This window comes from Ranitomeya variabilis, chromosome 8, assembly GCF_051348905.1.
Source record: "Ranitomeya variabilis isolate aRanVar5 chromosome 8, aRanVar5.hap1, whole genome shotgun sequence".
NCBI lineage: Eukaryota > Metazoa > Chordata > Amphibia > Anura > Dendrobatidae > Ranitomeya > Ranitomeya variabilis.
In genome coordinates, this window is record NC_135239.1 from 218,205,564 (window position 1) to 218,230,591 (window position 25,028).

The following is a 25,028-nucleotide window of genomic DNA, read 5'->3' on the forward strand; positions in this document are numbered from 1 at the left end:
AGTACTGATATAACCCCCAGACATTACACCACATGTGACTGATATCAGCCCCTCTTATAACGCTCCAGTACTGATATAACCCCCAGACATTACATCATATGTGACTGATATCAGCCCCTCTTATAACGCTCCAGTACTGATATAACCCCCAGACATTACACGGTATGTGACTGATATCAGCCCCTCTTATAACGCTCCAGTACTGATATAACCCCAGACATTACACCGTATGTGACTGATATCAGCCCCTCTTATAACGCTCCAGTACTGATATAACCCCCAGACATTACACCACATGTGACTGATATCAGCCCCTATTATAACACTCCAGTACTGATATAACCCCAGACATTACACCATATGTGACTGATATCAGCCCCTCTTATAACGCTCCAGTACTGATATAACCCCCAGACATTACACCACATGTGACTGATATCAGCCCCTCTTATAACGCTCCAGTACTGATATAACCCCCAGACATTACATCATATGTGACTGATATCAGCCCCTCTTATAACGCTCCAGTACTGATATAACCTCCAGACATTACACCATATGTGACTGATATCAGCCTCTTATAACGCTCCAGTACTGATATAACCTCTATCAGCCTCTTATATTGAGGGGTTTTGTTTTCTTCCTTCTTAGAGCTGGCTGCTCGTTACAATGTGTCAGTGCAGTGAGGTCTGGGTGTTTTGGTTGAGGGTCTGCACTGTAAGGACAGGAGGCCTCGGTGGGCGACGTTCTGTTATTTCTATGTGGCTCGGACATTCAGGAGTTAACCTCCCGCGAGTCCTTTTGTTTTCCTGTTACATTTTTGATACATTTTATCTTTCTGCCGCTTCCGCCACATGAAGAGTTAACCCTTGCAGCGGCTGCGCCCTCCTCTGCGCCTTTATTCCCCGGGATCAGGTTTCTCCAAATTACAAGCGAACCCCAAATCCAGGGGGTCTGATCCTGGCGCTATGATTGGCTGACGCTCACACTGGGCGGGGACAGGCTGATTTGGGATGTAAAGGGACAGAACAGAAAGTTGTAGCTCAGAGCAGAAGACTGAAACCTGCAGTGTGGACCCCCAGCCCAAGTCCGCAGAGTGTGGACCCCCAGCCCGAGCCTACAGAGTGAGGACCCCCAGCCCGAGTCCGCAGAGTGTGGACCCCCAGCCCGAGCCTGCAGAGTGTGGACCCCCAGCCCGAGTCCGCAGAGTGTGGACCCCCAGCCCGAGTCCGCAGAGTGTGGACCCCCAGCCCGAGCCTACAGAGTGTGGACCCCAGCCCGAGCCTGCAGAGTGTGGACCCCCAGACCGAGTCCGCAGGGTGTGGACCCCCAGTCCGAGCCTACAGAGTGTGGACCCCCAGCCGCCTACAGAGTGTGGACCCCCAGCCCGAGTCCGCAGAGTGTGGACCCCCAGTCCGAGCCTACAGTGTGTGGACCCCCAGTCCGAGCCTGCAGAGTGTGGACCCCCAGCCCGAGCCTGCAGAGTGTGGACCCCCAGCCCGAGCCTGCAGAGTGTGGACCCCCAGCCAGAGTCTGCAGAGTGTGGACCCCCAGCCAGAGTCTGCAGAGTGTGGACCCCCAGCCTGAGTCTGCAGAGTGTGGACCCCCAGCCAGAGTCTGCAGAGTGTGGACCCCCAGCCTGAGTCTGCAGAGTGTGGACCCCCAGCCTGAGTCTGCAGAGTGTGGACCCCCAGCCAGAGTCTGCAGAGTGTGGACCCCCAGCCTGAGTCTGCAGAGTGTGGACCCCCAGCCTGAGTCTGCAGAGTGTGGACCCCCAGCCTGAGTCTGCAGAGTGTGGACCCCCAGCCTGAGTCTGCAGAGTGTGGACCCCCAGCCTGAGTCCGCAGAGTGTGGACCCCGATCCTGCACTCAGTGTGTCTGGGGGATGCAGATTCCCCGCCGGGACCCCAGACCCATCCAGCTGGTGAGTATCTAGTGGTCTTCACATTGTGTATTCCGCTGCTGCTCAGTGTCAGGATGGGGCTGGAAACGAAAGGGTTAAATCATTGTGCGCCCTTTATTCTCTTCAGTGCTGCACCAAATGCTGCTCCCCTGTGTGCAGTAAGTGGAGAAGCCATCAACAGGGAGGTTGAGTGTGGAGGCTGCAGACATAGTGGGGGCACATGTGGAGGCTGCAGAGTGGGGGCACATGTGGAGGCTGCAGACAGAGGGAGGGCACATGTGGAGGCTGCAGACAGTGGGGGGGCACATGTGGAGGCTGCAGACAGAGTGGGGGCACATGTGGAGGCTGCAGACAGAGTGGGGGCACATGTGGAGGCTGCAGACAGTGGGGGCACATGTGGAGGCTGCAGACAGAGTGGAGGCACATGTGGAGGCTGCAGACAGAGTGGGGGCACATGTGGAGGCTGCAGACAGAGTGGGGGCACATGTGGAGGCTGCAGACAGAGTGGGGGCACATGTGGAGGCTGCAGAGTGGGGGCACATGTGGAGGCTGCAGACAGAGGGAGGGCACATGTGGAGGCTGCAGACAGTGGGGGGGCACATGTGGAGGCTGCAGACAGAGGGAGGGCACATGTGGAGGCTGCAGACTGTAGGGTGGCACATGTGGAGGCTGCAGACAGTGGGGGCACATGTGGAGGCTGCAGACAGAGTGGGGGCACATGTGGAGGCTGCAGACAGTGGGGGCACATGTGGAGGCTGCAGAGTGGGGGCACATGTGGAGGCTGCAGACAGAGGGAGGGCACATGTGGAGGCTGCAGACTGTAGGGTGGCACATGTGGAGGCTGCAGACAGTGGGGGCACATGTGGAGGCTGCAGACAGAGTGGGGGCACATGTGGAGGCTGCAGACAGTGGGGGCACATGTGGAGGCTGCAGACAGAGTGGGGGCACATGTGGAGGCTGCAGACAGTGGGGGCACATGTGGAGGCTGCAGACAGAGTGGGGGCACATGTGGAGGCTGCAGACAGTGGGGGCACATGTGGAGGCTGCAGACAGAGTGGGGGCACATGTGGAGGCTGCAGACAGTGGGGGCACATGTGGAGGCTGCAGACAGAGTGGGGGCACATGTGGAGGCTGCAGACAGAGTGGGGGCACATGTGGAGGCTGCAGACAGAGTGGGGGCACATGTGGAGGCTGCAGACAGTGGGGGCGCACATGTGGAGGCTGCAGTGTGGGGGCGCACATGTGGAGGCTGCAGATAGAGTGGGGGCACATGTGGAGGCTGCAGATAGAGTGGGGGCACATGTGGAGGCTGCAGACAGTGGGGGCACATGTGGAGGCTGCAGACAGAGTGGGGGCACATGTGGAGGCTGCAGACAGAGTGGGGGCACATGTGGAGGCTGCAGACAGAGTGGGGGCACATGTGGAGGCTGCAGACAGTGGGGGCGCACATGTGGAGGCTGCAGTGTGGGGGCGCACATGTGGAGGCTGCAGATAGAGTGGGGGCACATGTGGAGGCTGCAGATAGAGTGGGGGCACATGTGGAGGCTGCAGACAGAGTGGGGGGTACATGTGGAGGCTGCAGACAGAGTGGGGGGTACATGTGGAGGCTGCAGACAGAGTGGGGGGTACATGTGGAGGCTGCAGGGGGAAGTGACTGAGTTTCCTGGTTCACATCTTGCTGCCCCTCTTTACACTTCTCCATATCTGGTTGCTGCTTCCATTAGGGTTCCCCTCATTGTCTGCACTTCTCACCCTGCGAGGGTTAATGCCAGCTGAGACAGGACAGAGATGCAGCAAGTCAGTACAGGATGGAGGAATGTGTCAGACAGGAGAGGAGTCTGGACTCCAAGTGCTGCTCCTACAACTCTCCAGTCTAGCCGTCCTCCCCACTAGGCCTCACTCCTTGCTCCATGATACCCGATCCACATTCAGCCTCGATCATTCCTCCTTGGATCCTTATCTTCGCTCAACCTCGGCCCCCGCACCCCATTTTGGCTCAGCCTCGGGCCTCGCTCCCCGTCTTGGCTCAGCCTCGGGCCTCGCTCCCCATCTTGGCTCAGCCTCGGTCCCGGCTCCTCGTCTTGGCTCAGCCTCGGTCCCTGCTCCCCATCTTGGCTCAGCCTCGGTCCCGGCTCCCCATCTTGGCTCAGCCTCGGTCCCAGCTCCCCATCTTGGCTCAGCCTCTTTCCCGGCTCTCTGTCTTGGCTCAGACTCGGTCCCGACTCTCCGTTTTGGCTCAGCTTCGGTTCCTGCTCCTTTTCTTGGCTCAGCCTGGGTCCCCCATCCCCGTCTTGGCTCAGCCTCTTTCTCGGCTCTCTATCTTTGCTCAGCCTCGGTCCCGACTTTATCTTGGCTCAGCCTCGGTAACCGTTCCCCGTCTTGGCTCAGCCTTGGTCGCTGCTCCCCGTTTTGGCTCAGCCTCGGTCCCTGCTCCCCGTCTTTGGTCAGCCTCGGTCCCGGCTCCCCATCTTGGCTCAGCCTCGGTCCCGGCTCCCCGTCTTGGCTCAGCCTCGGTCGCTGCTCTCCGTCTTGGCTCAGCCTCGGTCCCGGCTCCCCGTCTTGGCTCAGCCTCGGTCCCGGCTCCCCGTCTTGGCTCAGCTTCGGTCGCCGCTCCCCGTCTTGGCTCAGCCTCGGTCCCAGCTCCCCGTCTTGGCTCAGCCTCGGTCCCGGCTCCCCGTCTTGGCTCAGCCTCGGTCGCCGCTCCCCGTCTTGGCTCAGCCTCGGTCCCGGCTCCCCGTCTTGGCTCAGCCTCGGTCCCGGCTCCCCGTCTTGGCTCAGCTTCGGTCGCCGCTCCCCGTCTTGGCTCAGCCTCGGTCCCGGCTCCCCGTCTTGGCTCAGCCTCGGTCCCGGCTCCCCGTCTTGGCTCAGCCTCGGTCCCGGCTCCCCGTCTTGGCTCAGCCTCGGTCCCGGCTCCCCGTCTTGGCTCAGCCTCGGTCCCGGCTCCCCGTCTTGGCTCAGCCTCGGTCCCGGCTCCCCGTCTTGGCTCAGCTTCGGTCGCCGCTCCCCGTCTTGGCTCAGCCTCGGTCCCGGCTCCCCGTCTTGGCTCAGCCTCGGTCCCGGCTCCCCGTCTTGGCTCAGCCTCGGTCCCGGCTCCCCGTCTTGGCTCAGCCTCGGTCCCGGCTCCCCGTCTTGGCTCAGCTTCGGTCGCCGCTCCCCGTCTTGGCTCAGCCTCGGTCCCGGCTCCCCGTCTTGGCTCAGCCTCGGTCCCGGCTCCCCGTCTTGGCTCAGCTTCGGTCGCCGCTCCCCGTCTTGGCTCAGCCTCGGTCCCAGCTCCCCGTCTTGGCTCAGCCTCGGTCCCGGCTCCCCGTCTTGGCTCAGCCTCGGTCGCCGCTCCCCGTCTTGGCTCAGCCTCGGTCCCGGCTCCCCGTCTTGGCTCAGCCTCGGTCCCGGCTCCCCGTCTTGGCTCAGCCTCGGTCCCGGCTCCCCGTCTTGGCTCAGCCTCGGTCCCGGCTCCCCGTCTTGGCTCAGCCTCGGTCCCGGCTCCCCGTCTTGGCTCAGCCTCGGTCCCGGCTCCCCGTCTTGGCTCAGCTTCGGTCGCCGCTCCCCGTCTTGGCTCAGCCTCGGTCCCGGCTCCCCGTCTTGGCTCAGCTTCGGTCGCCGCTCCCCGTCTTGGCTCAGCCTCGGTCCCGGCTCCCCGTCTTGGCTCAGCCTCGGTCCCGGCTCCCCGTCTTGGCTCAGCCTCGGTCCCGGCTCCCCGTCTTGGCTCAGCCTCGGTCCCGGCTCCCCGTCTTGGCTCAGCTTCGGTCGCCGCTCCCCGTCTTGGCTCAGCCTCGGTCCCGGCTCCCCGTCTTGGCTCAGCTTCGGTCGCCGCTCCCCGTCTTGGCTCAGCCTCGGTCCCGGCTCCCCGTCTTGGCTCAGCTTCGGTCGCCGCTCCCCGTCTTGGCTCAGCCTCGGTCGCCGCTCCCCATTTTGGCTCAGCCTCGGTCCCGGATCCCCGTCTTGGCTCAGCTTCGGTCGCCGCTCCCCGTCTTGGCTCAGCCTCGGTCCCGGCTCCCCGTCTTGGCTCAGCTTCGGTCGCCGCTCCCCGTCTTGGCTCAGCCTCGGTCCCGGCTCCCCGTCTTGGCTCAGCTTCGGTCGCCGCTCCCCGTCTTGGCTCAGCCTCGGTCCCGGCTCCCCGTCTTGGCTCAGCTTCGGTCGCCGCTCCCCGTCTTGGCTCAGCCTCGGTCCCGGCTCCCCGTCTTGGCTCAGCTTCGGTCGCCGCTCCCCGTCTTGGCTCAGCCTCGGTCGCCGCTCCCCATTTTGGCTCAGCCTCGGTCCCGGATCCCCGTCTTGGCTCAGCTTCGGTCGCCGCTCCCCGTCTTGGCTCAGCCTCGGTCCCTGCTCTCCGTCTTGGCTCAGCTTCGGTCGCCGCTCCCCGTCTTGGCTCAGCCTCGGTCGCCGCTCCCCATTTTGGCTCAGCCTCGGTCCCGGATCCCCGTCTTGGCTCAGCTTCGGTCGCCGCTCCCCGTCTTGGCTCAGCCTCGGTCCCGGCTCCCCGTCTTGGCTCAGCTTCGGTCGCCGCTCCCCGTCTTGGCTCAGCCTCGGTCCCGGCTCCCCGTCTTGGCTCAGCCTCGGTCCCGGCTCCCCGTCTTGGCTCAGCCTCGGTCCCGGCTCCCCGTCTTGGCTCAGCTTCGGTCGCCGCTCCCCGTCTTGGCTCAGCCTCGGTCGCCGCTCCCCATTTTGGCTCAGCCTCGGTCCCGGATCCCCGTCTTGGCTCAGCTTCGGTCGCCGCTCCCCGTCTTGGCTCAGCCTCGGTCCCGGCTCCCCGTCTTGGCTCAGCTTCGGTCGCCGCTCCCCGTCTTGGCTCAGCTTCGGTCGCCGCTCCCCGTCTTGGCTCAGCCTCGGTCGCCGCTCCCCATTTTGGCTCAGCCTCGGTCCCGGATCCCCGTCTTTGGTCCCTGCTCTCCAGTCCTTACTCACGGTGTATCTTCCTCTACACTTCAGGACCCTCCATTACTATCAGTCAAGGTCAATTGCGGAGACTTAGTTCATGACCCCAAGAGCTTGCGATCTACCCGAGACCTGAACGCACACGTCCGCCCTCCTGTTGCTTCTTGCAGGGTTGGCACAGGGTCTGAGGGTGCAGCATCACTGAATCATGGGGCGCAGCGCAGAGATATTGGGCCTGACACCATGTGTGCGGGGCCGGATGTGACTAATTGAAGTGTGGCCCCTGGGGAAGGAGCCCAACAATCAGTGACTCGGCAGGATGTGACTTCAGCGGCTGCTTTTACATAGGACTGCAGGCAATATCACAATGCACTGCGCCTCTGCTCTGTTATGTCTGTAATCAGTACGTGCACAGATATAGCAGAGCTGGAGGAGCGGCACAGCAGATGTGGAGCAGATGGGAGAGAAATGTTAAACTGCAGCCAAAACAAACATGAGGGGGATGGAGCGGCCTCTTCATATCCTCCTGGCAGAGACGGGGTTAACAGCATGGCTGCCATAGGTTTGGGCCTGGAGCCTCTGTCCACATACCCCGAGGCTGGCTGCTTTGTGAGGCTCGTGCCTCCGCGTGCTCCCTGCAGGGCGGGCGGGGGGAGCCTCGTGCCTCGGGGCATGTGTTCTGCTCGCTGTGCCCCCTCCTCTGCTGGCGGGCGTGTGCCAGGGATTTGGGGAGTGTTGTAGCCCACTCAGCCGCAGCCAAAACCGGCTCCGCCACATCGTGTTTCAGCTCGTCGCCCGCCCGAATAAATCTGCGCTGAGCGTCTGCATGGAGGCTGTAGGAGTCGCCCATAAGGAGGCATTATTGGGGCTCAGAGACTGGGCGCCCAGCCGTTGGGGGTGAGGGAAGTAATGGTGTGCACTCAGGTCAAGAACAGGGAGGTGCTGGTAAAACAGACCATGTGGTCCAAAACGTCGTGTCCTGAAACTTACCGCACACTCAGAACCGGTATGATGCAAAATAGTTCACAAGTTTGTTGTGTTTACAATCAATGTTGCCACAAAAGAAAGCGTGCTGATAGAAACCCGCCGTTTCCACCCTCCCTTGGCGTATAAATTGTCACTGTTACTGCCTGGGTGTCCCGCGCCCTGCTGGATGTGACAGGCCACAAAGGGATCTTTGCTCCGACCCTACGTCTGCCGCTCGTAAGACAAGTAACCCCATGAACACGACCCGGGAGGGTGGACACGGTGGGTTTCTATCAGCACACTTTCTTTTGTGGCAACATTGATTGTAAACACAATAAACTTGTGAAATATTTTTGCATCATTCCGGTTCTGAGTGTGCGGTCATTTTCAGAACATGACAGTAGTTGAGGGTGGCAGGTATTGGTGGGCTGCAGCCTGTGTATATTTGGGGTCCCTGTTCTCACCTCTTTTTCCGTCTCTCCGCAGAGTGTGAAGGTCTCCGGCTCCGCAGTGTCCGGGCAGATGGATTGCATGCTCCGCGTGTTGCAGGACCTGAAACGCTCGTCCCCCGCGTCTGCCGAGGAATCTTCTGCGCCTCCGGCCCGCCGGCCCCTGAGGCGCGACATCCGCTCTTCACACCGCACCTCGGACCTGTCGGAGGCGGACTCCGCCTGCTGCGTGGACCTGCCCAGCGACGCCACTCCGGGGGGCCTAGAATGGGACTCTGGCTACTCGGAGGTGTCAGGGAGCTCGCTGCGGGGCGAGGACGAAGAAGATGAGGAATCGGTGGCGGCCCCCCCAGTCCTGCGCAGACACATCCAGCCGCCATGTTCACGGCTGACCTCCGGGGGGCTGCTGCGCTCCAGACCGGGGAGAGTCCGCCCCAAATCCACGTCAGATGTCTGCCTGGAGCAGTGGGGGGGCATCGGCGTGGGGGGCATCGGCATGGGGGGCATCGGCATGGGGGGCATCGGCGTGGGGGGTGGCTCGCAGGACTGGACCGGCTGTTTGCTGTCCCAGAGTCGCAGTCGGCAGCCGCTGGTTCTGGGGGACAACAGTTTTGCCGATTTGGTTAAGCAGTGGATGGACTTACCGGACAATGGCGCAGAGGACGAGCGGCGGACGCGCTGGCTGCACAAGCCACACGGCTTCCTGGTCAGCCTGTCCGGTAACGTGAAGAAGCGCCTGGGAAACATGTCGCGGCCGCGCGGACCCCCCGAGCAGGAGGCCGTGAAACGCTTGTCCTGCCCCCAGCTGGGCTGCCGGCCGCTCTCCGCCTATTACCACCAGTCACTGTCGGACATTGCCGAGGCGTCCGCGGGCCTCTTACACTGCCGCAGTCGGCAGCCAATCATATGCAGCGACGGACGGCTCTAGGCGGAGGCCCCGCCCCATCGGCACAGAATTATTATTATATTTTTATAACTATTTTATATTAAACCTTTTATATTCGATGAGACGTTTGCGCCAATTTCTGGTCGGCGCCGTCAGCAGTGTCATGTGGCAGATCGCGGAATAAGCTGAAGAGCCGGGCGGCACAATCAGACATGGGTGTGATGCCGCTGGGGTGAAATATAACGGACCGTGAGGGTCTCGGGGTCACCTGATCAGATTGTATGAGGCCATGTCATGGCGAACCTCTCATTGGGCCCTAACGGAGCGGAGCCGTGTGCCAAGCACCGCCGCAGCGACCATGCACTGGCAGTACGGACGGCCTGGTGCGTCACAGCGCCCATGCTGCAAGGCTGAGTCCCCCCGACCGCACCGCCAGCACAAAACCATAGCAACAATGGCGCACGGCTCTGCTCCGCTGGGGCGATAGGAACCCACTGAGAGGTTCGCCGTGACGCAGCTTCATACAGTCTGATCAGGTGACACCGGGACCCTCACGGTCCGTTATATTTTACCCCAGCGGCATTACATCCATGTCTGATTGTGCAGCTGCCGTCCGCCTCTTTTTATGTCATGTGGCAGCTTTGTTACAGTGTGTCAGGGCAGCACTATTCTCTCAGTCCTGTTGGTTTGTTACAATGTATCGGTCTGGATTGTTCACAATGGATTCAATGTAACAAACCTACAGCTGTGAGAAGGATGAGGCCTGTGCAGCTCCTGAGGATGAAGGATCCTCCGCCCTTCATCTGCACAGGGACAAATGGTCCTTGTGTTCAGCCCCAGGACCCTCAGCGGGACAGCGCCATCTTTACAGACCCCCTGTTATGTAAATGTGCTGTCACCCCGGGGGATGGGGCCCAGATGGTTCGGGGGTGGGGGGCAGCCACACCATGACACACTGGCTCCATGCGCTGCGATCGCTCACCGCGCCGGTCACCATGATGGCCACACGAGGGCCGGTCTCACCTGTTGTCTCTAGGCCGCGTGTTACCTGTGACGATCACGGACGCCCCCGTTCTGTAGAGCCGCATCCTGATCCCATACAGGCTACACCCCAAATGCAGAGTCCTCGCAGAGCCAGCGGAGCGCGGCCCGGGACACTCAGGAGCCGATTGGTCAACGCCGACATTCGCAGATTGCTAATCTGTATCATTTACTGAATCCAAGAAATCAGGCGACAAAACACAAATTGTAAAAATGGCGAAAGACGGCGCTCGACACCGAGACATCGGACGCCAGGCAGCAACGACAGCAGCAGCCCACCCCCAAGGCCCCCAAGGAATGAAGACGGGCACCGGGACCACAACTAATGGGGGCTCCCTGCTATCCAGCTCTACAGATATGCTCCGCAGGATGTAACTCCACATAGGGGCTACAGAGGAGCCGCACCCCCCGGGCGGCAGAGGACCCGCACCCCCGGGCGGCAGAGGACCCGCACCCCCTGGGCTAGAGGACCCGCACCCCCGGGCTACAGAGGACCCGCACCCCCCGAGCTACAGAGGACCCGCACCCCCTGGGCTAGAGGACCCACACCCCCGGGCTACAGAGGACCCGCACCCCCCGGGCTAGAGGACCCGCACCCCCGGGCTACAGGACCCGCACCCCCGGGCTACAGAGGACCCGCACCCCCCGGGTGGCAGAGGACCCGCACCCCCAGGCTACAGAGGACCCGCCCCCCCCGGGCGGCAGAGGACCTGCACCCCTGGGCTACAGAGGACCCGCACCCCCCGGGCTAGAGGACCCGCACCCCCGGGCTACAGAGGACCCGCACCCCCGGGCTACAGAGGACCCGCACCCCCGGGCTACAGAGGACCCGCACCCCCGGGCTACAGAGGACCCGCACCCCCGGGCTACAGAGGGCCCGCACCCCCAGGCTACAGAGGCCCGCACCCCCCAGGATACAGAGGCCCGCACCCCCCAGGATACAGAGGGCCCGCACCCCCAGGCTACAGAGGGCCCGCACCCCCCAGGATACAGAGGGCCCGCACCCCCGGGCGGCAGAGGACCTGAAGAGACGACTCCAGGAGGTGATTACTATAATATCAGAAGAGGAACAGCAACATTACACGTCACATATTATACTGCAGGACTGCGAGGGGTTAATGAGCAGCTCCAGACACATCCCAGAATCCAGTGTTCACACCTCATCCCCGACTACAACTCCTATAATTAGCAACAATTACACCCAACATCCTGCAACAGATGAACCCGCAGGAAGCGAGATAAGAGGAACAGAGGAGAGGTTGTCAGAGTCCAACAGCCATCAGTGACAACCAGCCTGTACAGGGGCTGCCGAAAGTATTCACACCCCATTATAGTGCTCACTCTGTTTCATTGCAGCCATTTGGTAAATCCTATAAAGTTCATTATTTTCCTCATTAATGTGCACTCCGCTCCCCATCTACACCGAAAGAGAAACAGAAATGTAGAAATTTTTGCAAATGTATTAAAAAAAGAAAACCTGAGATATCCCGTGGCCATAAGTCTCCAGCCCCTTGGCTCAGTATTGGGTAGAAGCCCCTTTTGAGCTAGTACAGCCAGGAGTCTTCTTGGGAACGATGGAACAAGTTCTTCACCCCTGGATTTGGGGATCCTCGGCCATAAAGGCCTGACTGGTGGAGGCTGCAGTGATAGGTGACTTTGTAGAACTTTCTCCCATCTCCCTACTGCATCTCTGGAGCTCAGCCACAGTGATCTTGGGGTTCTTCTTTACCTCTCTCACCAAGGCTCTTCTCCCACGATTGCTCAGTCTGGCTGGACGGCCAGGTCTAGGAAGACTTCTGGTGGTCCCAAACGTCTTCCATGTAAGGATTATGGAGGCCACTGTGCTCTTAGGAACCTTGAGTGCTGCAGAAGTTCTGTTGTAACCTTGGTCAGATCTGTGCCACAATTCTGTCTCTGAGCTCCTTGGCCAGTTCCTTTGATCTCATGATCCTCATTTGGTCTGACATGCACTGTGAGCTGTGAGGTCTTATATAGACAGGTGTGCGCCTTTCCAAATCAAGTCCTATCAGTGTAATTACACACAGCTGGCCTCCAATGAAGGAGTAGAACCATCTCAAGGAGGATCACAAGGAAATACCCACTCCGTACCCACTGGATATTACATTATAGTGATCCTGAGTTACCTCCTGTATTATACCCCAGAGCTGCACTCACTATTCTGCTGGTGCAGTCACTGTGTACATACATTACATTACTGATCCTGAGTTACATCCTGTATTATACCCCAGAGCTGCACTCACTATTCTGCTGGTGCAGTCACTGTGTACATACATTACATTACTGATCCTGAGTTACAGCCTGTATTATATCCCAGAGCTGCACTCACTATTCTGCTGGTGCAGTCACTGTGTACATACATTACATTACTGATCCTGAGTTACATCCTGTATTATACCCCAGAGCTGCACTCACTATTCTGCTGGTGCAGTCACTGTGTACATACATTACATTACTGATCCTGAGTTACCTCCTGTATTATACTCCAGAGCTGCACTCACTATTCTGCTGGTGCAGTCACTGTGTACATACATTACATTACTGATCCTGAGTTACCACCTGTATTATACTCCAGAGCTGCACTCACTATTCTGCTGGTGCAGTCACTGTGTACATACATTACATTACTGATCCTGAGTTACATCCCGTATTATACTCCAGAGCTGCACTCACTATTCTGCTGGTGCAGTCACTGTGTACATACATTACATTACTGATCCTGAGTTACATCCTGTATTATACCCCAGAGCTGCACTCACTATTCTGCTGGTGCAGTCACTGTGTACATACATTACATTACTGATCCTGAGTTACAGCCTGTATTATATCCCAGAGCTGCACTCACTATTCTGCTGGTGCAGTCACTGTGTACATACATTACATTACTGATCCTGAGTTACATCCTGTATTATACCCCAGAGCTGCACTCACTATTCTGCTGGTGCAGTCACTGTGTACATACATTACATTACTGATCCTGAGTTACCTCCTGTATTATACTCCAGAGCTGCACTCACTATTCTGCTGGTGCAGTCACTGTGTACATACATTACATTACTGATCCTGAGTTACCACCTGTATTATACTCCAGAGCTGCACTCACTATTCTGCTGGTGCAGTCACTGTGTACATACATTACATTACTGATCCTGAGTTACATCCTGTATTATACCCCAGAGCTGCACTCACTATTCTGCTGGTGCAGTCACTGTGTACATACATTACATTACTGATCCTGAGTTACATCCTGTATTATACTCCAGAGCTGCACTCACTATTCTGCTGGTGCAGTCACTGTGTACATACATTACATTACTGATCCTGAGTTACATCCTGTATTATACCCCAGAGCTGCACTCACTATTCTGCTGGTGCAGTCACTGTGTACATACATTACATTACTGATCCTGAGTTACAGCCTGTATTATATCCCAGAGCTGCACTCACTATTCTGCTGGTACAGTCACTGTGTACATACATTACATTACTGATCCTGAGTTACATCCTGTATTATACCCCAGAGCTGCACTCACTATTCTGCTGGTGCAGTCACTGTGTACATACATTACATTACTGATCCTGAGTTACCTCCTGTATTATACTCCAGAGCTGCACTCACTATTCTGCTGGTGCAGTCACTGTGTACATACATTACATTACTGATCCTGAGTTACCACCTGTATTATACTCCAGAGCTGCACTCACTATTCTGCTGGTGCAGTCACTGTGTACATACATTACATTACTGATCCTGAGTTACATCCCGTATTATACTCCAGAGCTGCACTCACTATTCTGCTGGTGCAGTCACTGTGTACATACATTACATTACTGATCCTGAGTTACATCCTGTATTATACCCCAGAGCTGCACTCACTATTCTGCTGGTGCAGTCACTGTGTACATACATTACATTGCTGATCCTGAGTTACATCCTGTATTATACCCCAGAGCTGCACTCACTATTCTGCTGGTGCAGTCACTGTGTACATACATTACTGATCCTGAGTTACATCCTGTAATATACCCCAGAGCTGCACTCACTATTCTGCTGGTGCAGTCACTGTGTACATACATTACATTACTGATCCTGAGTTACATCCTGTGTTATACTCCAGAGCTGCACTCACTATTCTGCTGGTGCAGTCACTGTGTACATACATTACATTACTGATCCTGAGTTACATCCTGTATTATACTCCAGAGCTGCACTCACTATTCTGCTGGTGCAGTCACTGTGTACATACATTACATTGCTGATCCTGAGTTACATCCTGTATTATACCCCAGAGCTGCACTCACTATTCTGCTGGTGCAGTCACTGTGCACATACATTACATTACTGATCCCGAGTTACATCCTGTATTATACCCCAGAGCTGCACTCACTATTCTGCTGGTGCAGTCACTGTGTACATACATTACATTACTGATCCTGAGTTACATCCTGTAATATACCCCAGAGCTGCACTCACTATTCTGCTGGTGCAGTCACTGTGTACATACATTACATTACTGATCCTGAGTTACATCCTGTATTATACTCCAGAGCTGCACTCACTATTCTGCTGGTGCAGTCACTGTGTACATACATTACATTACTGATCCTGAGTTACATCCTGTATTATACCCCAGAGCTGCACTCACTATTCTGCTGGTGCAGTCACTGTGTACATACATTACATTACTGATCCTGAGTTACATCCTGTATTATACCCCAGAGCTGCACTCACTATTCTGCTGGTGCAGTCACTGTGTACATACATTACATTACTGATCCTAAGTTACATCCTGTATTATACCCCAGAGCTGCACTCACTATTCTGCTGGTGCAGTCACTGTGTACATACATTACTGATCCTGAGATACCTCCTGTATTATACTCCAGAGCTGCACTCACTATTCTGCTGGTGCAGTCACTGTGCACATACATTACTTTACTGATCCTGAGTTACATCCTGTATTATACCCCAGAGCTGCACTCACTATTCTGCTGGTGCAGTCACTGTGTACATACATTACATTACTGATCCTGAGTTACATCCTGTATTATACCCCAGAGCTGCACTCACTATTCTGCTGGTGCAGTCACTGTGTACATACATTACATTACTGATCCTGAGTTACAGCCTGTATTATATCCCAGAGCTGCACTCACTATTCTGCTGGTGCAGTCACTGTGTACATACATTACATTACTGATCCTGAGTTACATCCTGTATTATACCCCAGAGCTGCACTCACTATTCTGCTGGTGCAGTCACTGTGTACATACATTACATTACTGATCCTGAGTTACCTCCTGTATTATACTCCAGAGCTGCACTCACTATTCTGCTGGTGCAGTCACTGTGTACATACATTACATTACTGATCCTGAGTTACCACCTGTATTATACTCCAGAGCTGCACTCACTATTCTGCTGGTGCAGTCACTGTGTACATACATTACATTACTGATCCTGAGTTACATCCCGTATTATACTCCAGAGCTGCACTCACTATTCTGCTGGTGCAGTCACTGTGTACATACATTACATTACTGATCCTGAGTTACATCCTGTATTATACCCCAGAGCTGCACTCACTATTCTGCTGGTGCAGTCACTGTGTACATACATTACATTACTGATCCTGAGTTACAGCCTGTATTATATCCCAGAGCTGCACTCACTATTCTGCTGGTGCAGTCACTGTGTACATACATTACATTACTGATCCTGAGTTACATCCTGTATTATACCCCAGAGCTGCACTCACTATTCTGCTGGTGCAGTCACTGTGTACATACATTACATTACTGATCCTGAGTTACCTCCTGTATTATACTCCAGAGCTGCACTCACTATTCTGCTGGTGCAGTCACTGTGTACATACATTACATTACTGATCCTGAGTTACCACCTGTATTATACTCCAGAGCTGCACTCACTATTCTGCTGGTGCAGTCACTGTGTACATACATTACATTACTGATCCTGAGTTACATCCTGTATTATACCCCAGAGCTGCACTCACTATTCTGCTGGTGCAGTCACTGTGTACATACATTACATTACTGATCCTGAGTTACATCCTGTATTATACTCCAGAGCTGCACTCACTATTCTGCTGGTGCAGTCACTGTGTACATACATTACATTACTGATCCTGAGTTACATCCTGTATTATACCCCAGAGCTGCACTCACTATTCTGCTGGTGCAGTCACTGTGTACATACATTACATTACTGATCCTGAGTTACAGCCTGTATTATATCCCAGAGCTGCACTCACTATTCTGCTGGTACAGTCACTGTGTACATACATTACATTACTGATCCTGAGTTACATCCTGTATTATACCCCAGAGCTGCACTCACTATTCTGCTGGTGCAGTCACTGTGTACATACATTACATTACTGATCCTGAGTTACCTCCTGTATTATACTCCAGAGCTGCACTCACTATTCTGCTGGTGCAGTCACTGTGTACATACATTACATTACTGATCCTGAGTTACCACCTGTATTATACTCCAGAGCTGCACTCACTATTCTGCTGGTGCAGTCACTGTGTACATACATTACATTACTGATCCTGAGTTACATCCCGTATTATACTCCAGAGCTGCACTCACTATTCTGCTGGTGCAGTCACTGTGTACATACATTACATTACTGATCCTGAGTTACATCCTGTATTATACCCCAGAGCTGCACTCACTATTCTGCTGGTGCAGTCACTGTGTACATACATTACATTGCTGATCCTGAGTTACATCCTGTATTATACCCCAGAGCTGCACTCACTATTCTGCTGGTGCAGTCACTGTGTACATACATTACTGATCCTGAGTTACATCCTGTAATATACCCCAGAGCTGCACTCACTATTCTGCTGGTGCAGTCACTGTGTACATACATTACATTACTGATCCTGAGTTACATCCTGTGTTATACTCCAGAGCTGCACTCACTATTCTGCTGGTGCAGTCACTGTGTACATACATTACATTACTGATCCTGAGTTACATCCTGTATTATACTCCAGAGCTGCACTCACTATTCTGCTGGTGCAGTCACTGTGTACATACATTACATTGCTGATCCTGAGTTACATCCTGTATTATACCCCAGAGCTGCACTCACTATTCTGCTGGTGCAGTCACTGTGCACATACATTACATTACTGATCCCGAGTTACATCCTGTATTATACCCCAGAGCTGCACTCACTATTCTGCTGGTGCAGTCACTGTGTACATACATTACATTACTGATCCTGAGTTACATCCTGTAATATACCCCAGAGCTGCACTCACTATTCTGCTGGTGCAGTCACTGTGTACATACATTACATTACTGATCCTGAGTTACATCCTGTATTATACTCCAGAGCTGCACTCACTATTCTGCTGGTGCAGTCACTGTGTACATACATTACATTACTGATCCTGAGTTACATCCTGTATTATACCCCAGAGCTGCACTCACTATTCTGCTGGTGCAGTCACTGTGTACATACATTACATTACTGATCCTGAGTTACATCCTGTATTATACCCCAGAGCTGCACTCACTATTCTGCTGGTGCAGTCACTGTGTACATACATTACATTACTGATCCTAAGTTACATCCTGTATTATACCCCAGAGCTGCACTCACTATTCTGCTGGTGCAGTCACTGTGTACATACATTACTGATCCTGAGATACCTCCTGTATTATACTCCAGAGCTGCACTCACTATTCTGCTGGTGCAGTCACTGTGCACATACATTACTTTACTGATCCTGAGTTACATCCTGTATTATACCCCAGAGCTGCACTCACTATTCTGCTGGTGCAGTCACTGTGTACATACATTACATTACTGATCCTGAGTTACATCCTGTATTATACCCCAGAGCTGCACTCACTATTCTGCTGGTGCAGTCACTGTGTACATACAGTACATTACTGATCCTGAGTTACATCCTGTATTATACTCCAGAGCTGCACTCACTATTCTGCTTGTGCAGTCACTGTGTACATACATTACATTACTAATCCTGAGTTACATCCTGTATTATACCCCAGAGCTGCACTCACTATTCTGCTGGTGCAGTCACTGTGTACATACATTACATTACTGATCCTGAGTTACATCCTGTATTATACTCCAGAGCTGCACTCACTATTCTGTTGGTGCAGTCACTGTGTACATACATTACATTACTGATCCTGAGTTACATCCTGTATTATACCCCAGAGCTGCACTCACTATTCTGCTGGTGCAGTCACTGTGTACATACATTACATTACTGATCCTGAGTTACATCCTGTATTATACTCCAGAGCTGCACTCACTATTCTGTTGGTGCAGTCACTGTGTACATACATTACATTACTGATCCTGAGTTACATCCTGTATTATACCCCAGAGCTGCACTCACTATTCTGCTGGTGCAGTCACTGTGTACATACATTACTGATCCTGAGATACCTCCTGTATTATACTCCAGAGCTGCACTCACTATTCTGCTGGTGCAGTCACTGTGTACATACATTACATTACTGATCCTGAGTTACATCCTGTATTATACCCCAGAGCTGCACTCACTATTCTGCTGGTGCAGTCACTGTGTACATACATTACATTACTGATCCTGAGTTACATCCTGTATTATACCCCAGAGCTGCACTCACTATTCTGCTGGTGCAGTCACTGTGTACATACATTACATTACTGATCCTGAGTTACGTCCTGTATTATACTCCAGAGCTGCACTCACTATTCTGCTGGTGCAGTCACTGTGTACATACATTACATTACTGATCCTGAGTTACATCCTGTATTATACCCCAGAGCTGCACTCATTATTCTGCTGGTGCAGTCACTGTGTACATACATTACATTACTGATCCTGAGTTACATCCTGTATTATACCCCAGAGCTGCACTCACTATTCTGCTGGTGCAGTCACTGTGTACATACATTACATTACTGATCCTGAGTTACATCCTGTATTATACTCCAGAGCTGCACTCACTATTCTGTTGGTGCAGTCACTGTGTACATACATTACATTACTGATCCTGAGTTACATCCTGTATTATACCCCAGAGCTGCACTCACTATTCTGCTGGTGCAGTCACTGTGTACATACATTACTGATCCTGAGATACCTCCTGTATTATACTCCAGAGCTGCACTCACTATTCTGCTGGTGCAGTCACTGTGTACATACATTACATTACTGATCCTGAGTTACATCCTGTATTATACCCCAGAGCTGCACTCACTATTCTGCTGGTGCAGTCACTGTGTACATACATTACATTACTGATCCTGAGTTACCTCCTGTATTATACCCCAGAGCTGCACTCACTATTCTGCTGGTGCAGTCACTGTGTACATACATTACATTACTGATCCTGAGTTCCATCCTGTATTATACCCCAGAGCTGCACTCACTATTCTGCTGGTGCAGTCACTGTGTACATACATTACTGATCCTGAGTTACATCCTGTATTATACCCCAGAGCTGCACTCATTATTCTGCTGGTGCAGTCACTGTGTACATACATTACATTACTGATCATGAGTTACATCCTGTATTATACCCCAGAGCTGCACTCACTATTCTGCTGGTGCAGTCACTGTGTACATACATTACTGATCCTGAGTTACATCCTGTATTATACTCCAGAGCTGCACTCACTATTCTGCTGGTGCAGTCACTGTGTACATACATTACATTACTGATCCTGAGTTACATCCTGTATTATACTCCAGAGCTGCACTCACTATTCTGCTGGTGCAGTCACTGTGTACATACATTACTGATCCTGAGTTACATCCTGTATTATACCCCAGAGCTGCACTCATTATTCTGCTGGTGCAGTCACTGTGTACATACATTACATTACTGATCCTGAGTTACATCCTGTATTATACCCCAGAGCTGCACTCACTATTCTGCTGGTTCAGTCACTGTGTACATACATTACATTACTGATCCTGAGTTACATCCTGTATTATACTCCAGAGCTGCACTCACTATTCTGCTGGAGCAGTCACTGTGTACATACATTACATTACTGATCCTGAGTTACATCCTGTATTATACTCCAGAGCTGCACTCACTATTCTGCTGGTGCAGTCACTGTGTACATACATTACATTACTGATCCTGAGTTACATCCTGTATTATACTCCAGAGCTGCACTCACTATTCTGCTGGTGCAGTCACTGTGTACATACATTACATTACTGATCCGGAGTTACATCCTGTATTATACCCCAGAGCTACACTCACTATTCTGCTGGTGCAGTCACTGTGTACATACATTACATTACTGATCCTGAGTTACATCCTGTATTATACTCCAGAGCTGCACTCACTATTCTGCTGGTGCAGTCACTGTGTACATACATTACATTACTGATCCTGAGTTACATCCTGTATTATACTCCAGAGCTGCACTCACTATTCTGCTGGTGCAGTCACTGTGTACATACATTACATTACTGATCCTGAGTTACATCCTGTATTATACTCCAGAGCTGCACTCACTATTCTGCTGGTGCAGTCACTGTGTACATACATTACATTACTGATCCTGAGTTACATCCTGTATTATACTCCAGAGCTGCACTCACTATTCTGCTGGTGCAGTCACTGCGTACATACATTACATTACTGATCCTGAGTTACATCCTGTATTATACCCCAGAGCTGCACTCACTATTCTGCTGGTGCAGTCACTGTGTACATACATTACATTACTGATCCTGAGTTACATCCTGTATTATACCCCAGAGCTGCACTCACTATTCTGCTGGTGCAGTCACTGTGTACATACATTACATTACTGATCCTGAGTTACATCCTGTATTATACTCCAGAGCTGCACTCACTATTCTGCTGGTGCAGTCACTGTGTACATACATTACATTACTGACCCTGACTTACCTCCTGTATTATACTCCAGAGCTGCACTCACTATTCTGCTGGTGCAGTCACTGTGTACATACATTACATTACTGATCCTGAGTTACATCCTGTATTATACCCCAGAGCTGCACTCACTATTCTGCTGGTGCAGTCACTGTGTACATACATTACTGATCGTGAGTTACATCGTGTATTATACTCCAGAGCTGCACTCACTATTCTGCTGGTGCAGTCACTGTGTACATACATTACTGATCGTGAGTTACATCGTGTATTATACTCCAGAGCTGCACTCACTATTCTGCTGGTGCAGTCACTGTGTACATACATTACATTACTGACCCTGAGTTACCTCCTGTATTATACCCCAGAGCTGCACTCACTATTCTGCTGGTGCAGTCACTGTGTACATACATTACATTACTGACCCTGAGTTACCTCCTGTATTATACTCCAGAGCTGCACTCACTATTCTGCTGGTGCAGTCACTGTGTACATACATTACATTACTGACCCTGAGTTACCTCCTGTATTATACCCCAGAGCTGCACTCACTATTCTGCTGGTGCAGTCACTGTGTACATACATTACATTACTGACCCTGAGTTACCTCCTGTATTATACTCCAGAGCTGCACTCACTATTCTGCTGGTGCAGTCACTGTGTACATACATTACATTACTGATCCTGAGTTACATCCTGTATTATACTCCAGAGCTGCACTCACTATTCTGCTGGTGCAGTCACTATGTACATACATTACATTACTGATCCTGAGTTACATCCTGTATTATACCCCAGAGCTGCACTCACTATTCTGCTAGTGCAGTCACTGTGTACATACATTACATTACTGATCCTGAGTTACATCCTGTATTATACCCCAGAGCTGCACTCACTATTCTGCTGGTGCAGTCACTGTGTACATACATTACATTACTGATCCTGAGTTACATCCTGTATTATACCCCAGAGCTGCACTCACTATTCTGCTGGTGCAGTCACTGTGTACATACATTACATTACTGATCCTGAGTTACACCCTGTATTATACCCCAGAGCTGCACTCACTATTCTGCTGGTGCAGTCACTGTGTACATACATTACATTACTGATCCTGAGTTACATCCTGTATTATACCCCAGAGCTGCACTCACTATTCTGCTGGTGCAGTCACTGTGTACATACATTACATTACTGATCCTGAGTTACACCCTGTATTATACCCCAGAGCTGCACTCACTATTCTGCTGGTGCAGTCACTGTGTACATACATTACTTTACTGATCCTGAGTTACATCCTGTATTATACCCCAGAGCTGCACTCACTATTCTGCTGGTGCAGTCACTGTGTACATATATTACATTACTGATCCTGAGTTACATCCTGTATTATACTCCAGAGCTGCACTCACTATTCTGCTGGTGCAGTCACTGTGTACATACATTACTGATCCTGAGTTACATCCTGTATTATACTCCAGAGCTGCGCTCACTATTCTGCTGGTGCAGTCACTGTGTACATACATTACATTACTGATCCTGAGTTACATCCTGTATTATACCCCAGAGCTGCACTCACTATTCTGCTGGTGCAGTCACTGTGTACATACATTACATTACTGACCCTGAGTTACCTCCTGTATTATACTCCGGAGCTGCACTCACTATTCTGCTGGTGCAGTCACTGTGTACATACATTACATTACTGGTCCTGGGTTACATCCTGTATTATACCCCAGAGCTGCACTCACTATTCTGCTGGTGCAGTCACTGTGTACATACATTACATTACTGATCCTGAGTTACCTCCTGTATTATACCCCAGAGCTGCACTCACTATTCTGCTGGTGCAGTCACTGTGTACATACATTACTGGTCCTGGGTTATGTGCATTTGGCATTTTCCCAGCTAAGAGGCAGAGGTCACTGGAAGCAGGAAGTGGTTATATAAGCAGTGGGGTCTGGCGCTCGTGTTTCCCCCTGACTCTATTCTCATATGTGCCCCTCTGCTTATTTACAGTGTGGGGGCCTCTGGGGGAGGGGCGGGACACACACAGAGATGGACAGAACACCCTAAATTATTACTGCTATATTCTGGGGTCACCGACATCCGGACCATAGAAGAAGGAGCGGGCGAGACCCCGAGATGTGGGGACGGACCCTGCACAGCAGCAACAAGCTCCGCCCTCCGCCGTCACCTGATCACCGTCATCAACATTCCGGAGAAATAATGGCCGCGCCTCTGCCAGCGCCCCCTGCTGTCACCAAGGGAACAATGCAGCCCCGCCCCTCATCTGTCACCGCTGACAACCTGCCTGTATACATGTGAGAGGTTATCAGCCCCGCCCCCGGTGATGACATCACTGATATACTGATGAGACCACGCCCCTTATACTCCAGCCCCGCCCCCATCTATCACCGCTGACAACCTGCCTGTATACATGTGAGAGGTTATCAGCCCCGCCCCCGGTGATGACATCACTGATATAATGATGAAACCACGCCCCTTATACTCCAGCCCCGCCCCCATCTATCACCGCTGACAACCTGCCTGTATACATGTGAGAGGTTATCAGCCCCGCCCCCGGTGATGACATCACTGATATAATGATGAGACCACGCCCCTTATACTCCAGCCCCGCCCCTCATCTATCACCGCTGACAACCTGCCTGTATACATGTGAGAGGTTATCAGCCCCGCCCCCGGTGATGACATCACTGATATAATGATGAGACCACGCCCCTTATACTCCAGCCCCGCCCCTCATCTATCACCGCTGACAACCTGCCTGTATACATGTGAGGTTATCAGCCCCGCCCCCGGTGATGACATCACTGATATAATGATGAGACCACGCCCCTTATACTCCAGCCCCGCCCCTCATCTATCACCGCTGACAACCTGCCTGTATACATGTGAGAGGTTATCAGCCCCGCCCCCGGTGATGACATCACTGATATAATGATGAGACCACGCCCCTTATACTCCAGCCCCGCCCCTCATCTATCACCGCTGACAACCTGCCTGTATACATGTGAGAGGTTATCAGCCCCGCCCCCGGTGATGACATCACTGATATACTGATGAGACCACGCCCCTTATACTCCAGCCCCGCCCCCCATCTATCACCGCTGACAACCTGCCTGTATACATGTGAGAGGTTATCAGCCCCGCCCCCGGTGATGACATCACTGATATAATGAGACCACGCCCCTTATACTCCAGCCCCGCCCCTCATCTATCACCGCTGACAACCTGCCTGTATACATGTGAGAGGTTATCAGCCCCGCCCCCGGTGATGACATCACTGATCTAATGATGAGACCACGCCCCTTATACTCCAGCCCCGCCCCTCATCTATCACCGCTGACAACCTGCCTGTATACATGTGAGAGGTTATCAGCCCCGCCCCGGTGATGACATCACTGATATAATGAGACCACGCCCCTTATACTCCAGCCCCGCCCCTCATCTATCACCGCTGACAACCTGCCTGTATACATGTGAGAGGTTATCAGCCCCGCCCCCAGTGATGACATCACTGATATACTGATGAGACCACGCCCCTTATACTCCAGCCCCGCCCCCTCATCTATCACCGCTGACAACCTGCCTGTATACATGTGAGGTTATCAGCCCCGCCCCCGGTGATGACATCACTGATATAATGATGAGACCACGCCCCTTATACTCCAGCCCCGCCCCTCATCTATCACCGCTGACAACCTGCCTGTATACATGTGAGAGGTTATCAGCCCCGCCCCCGGTGATGACATCACTGATATAATGATGAGACCACGCCCCTTATACTCCAGCCCCGCCCCTCATCTATCACCGCTGACAACCTGCCTGTATACATGTGAGAGGTTATCAGCCCCGCCCCCGGTGATGACATCACTGATATAATGATGAGACCACGCCCCTTATACTCCAGCCCCGCCCCTCATCTATCACCGCTGACAACCTGCCTGT

General features: G+C 52.8%; 1 protein-coding gene across 2 annotated transcripts; it reads left to right on the plus strand.

The window, feature by feature from the left end:
* Nucleotides 1-1,034: 1,034 nt before the first annotated feature.
* Nucleotides 1,035-9,192, plus strand: INKA1 (inka box actin regulator 1). 2 transcript variants are annotated; one of them, XM_077277174.1, is made up of 2 exons: nucleotides 1,035-1,924; nucleotides 8,225-9,192. In XM_077277174.1, exons 1-2 carry the CDS (start codon nucleotides 1,886-1,888, stop codon nucleotides 9,113-9,115), a joined length of 930 nt encoding a protein of 309 aa, XP_077133289.1. In that variant the 5' UTR covers nucleotides 1,035-1,885; the 3' UTR covers nucleotides 9,116-9,192. The 2 variants fall into 2 exon arrangements, with proteins under 2 accessions (XP_077133289.1, XP_077133290.1); XM_077277175.1 differs by lacking the exon at nucleotides 1,035-1,924 and adding an exon at nucleotides 7,349-7,669.
* Nucleotides 9,193-25,028: the final 15,836 nt, after the last annotated feature.

What these genes read in the sequence shown, in the direction of transcription:
- INKA1 (XM_077277174.1), top strand. Translation starts at nt 1,886, where the DNA reads ATGCAGATTCCCCGCCGGGACCCCAGACCCATCCAGCTG. An exon ending in ACCCCAGACCCATCCAGCTG is followed by an intron (nt 1,925 to 8,224) that starts GTGAGTATCTAG and finishes GTCTCTCCGCAG; the next exon opens with AGTGTGAAGGTCTCCGGCTC.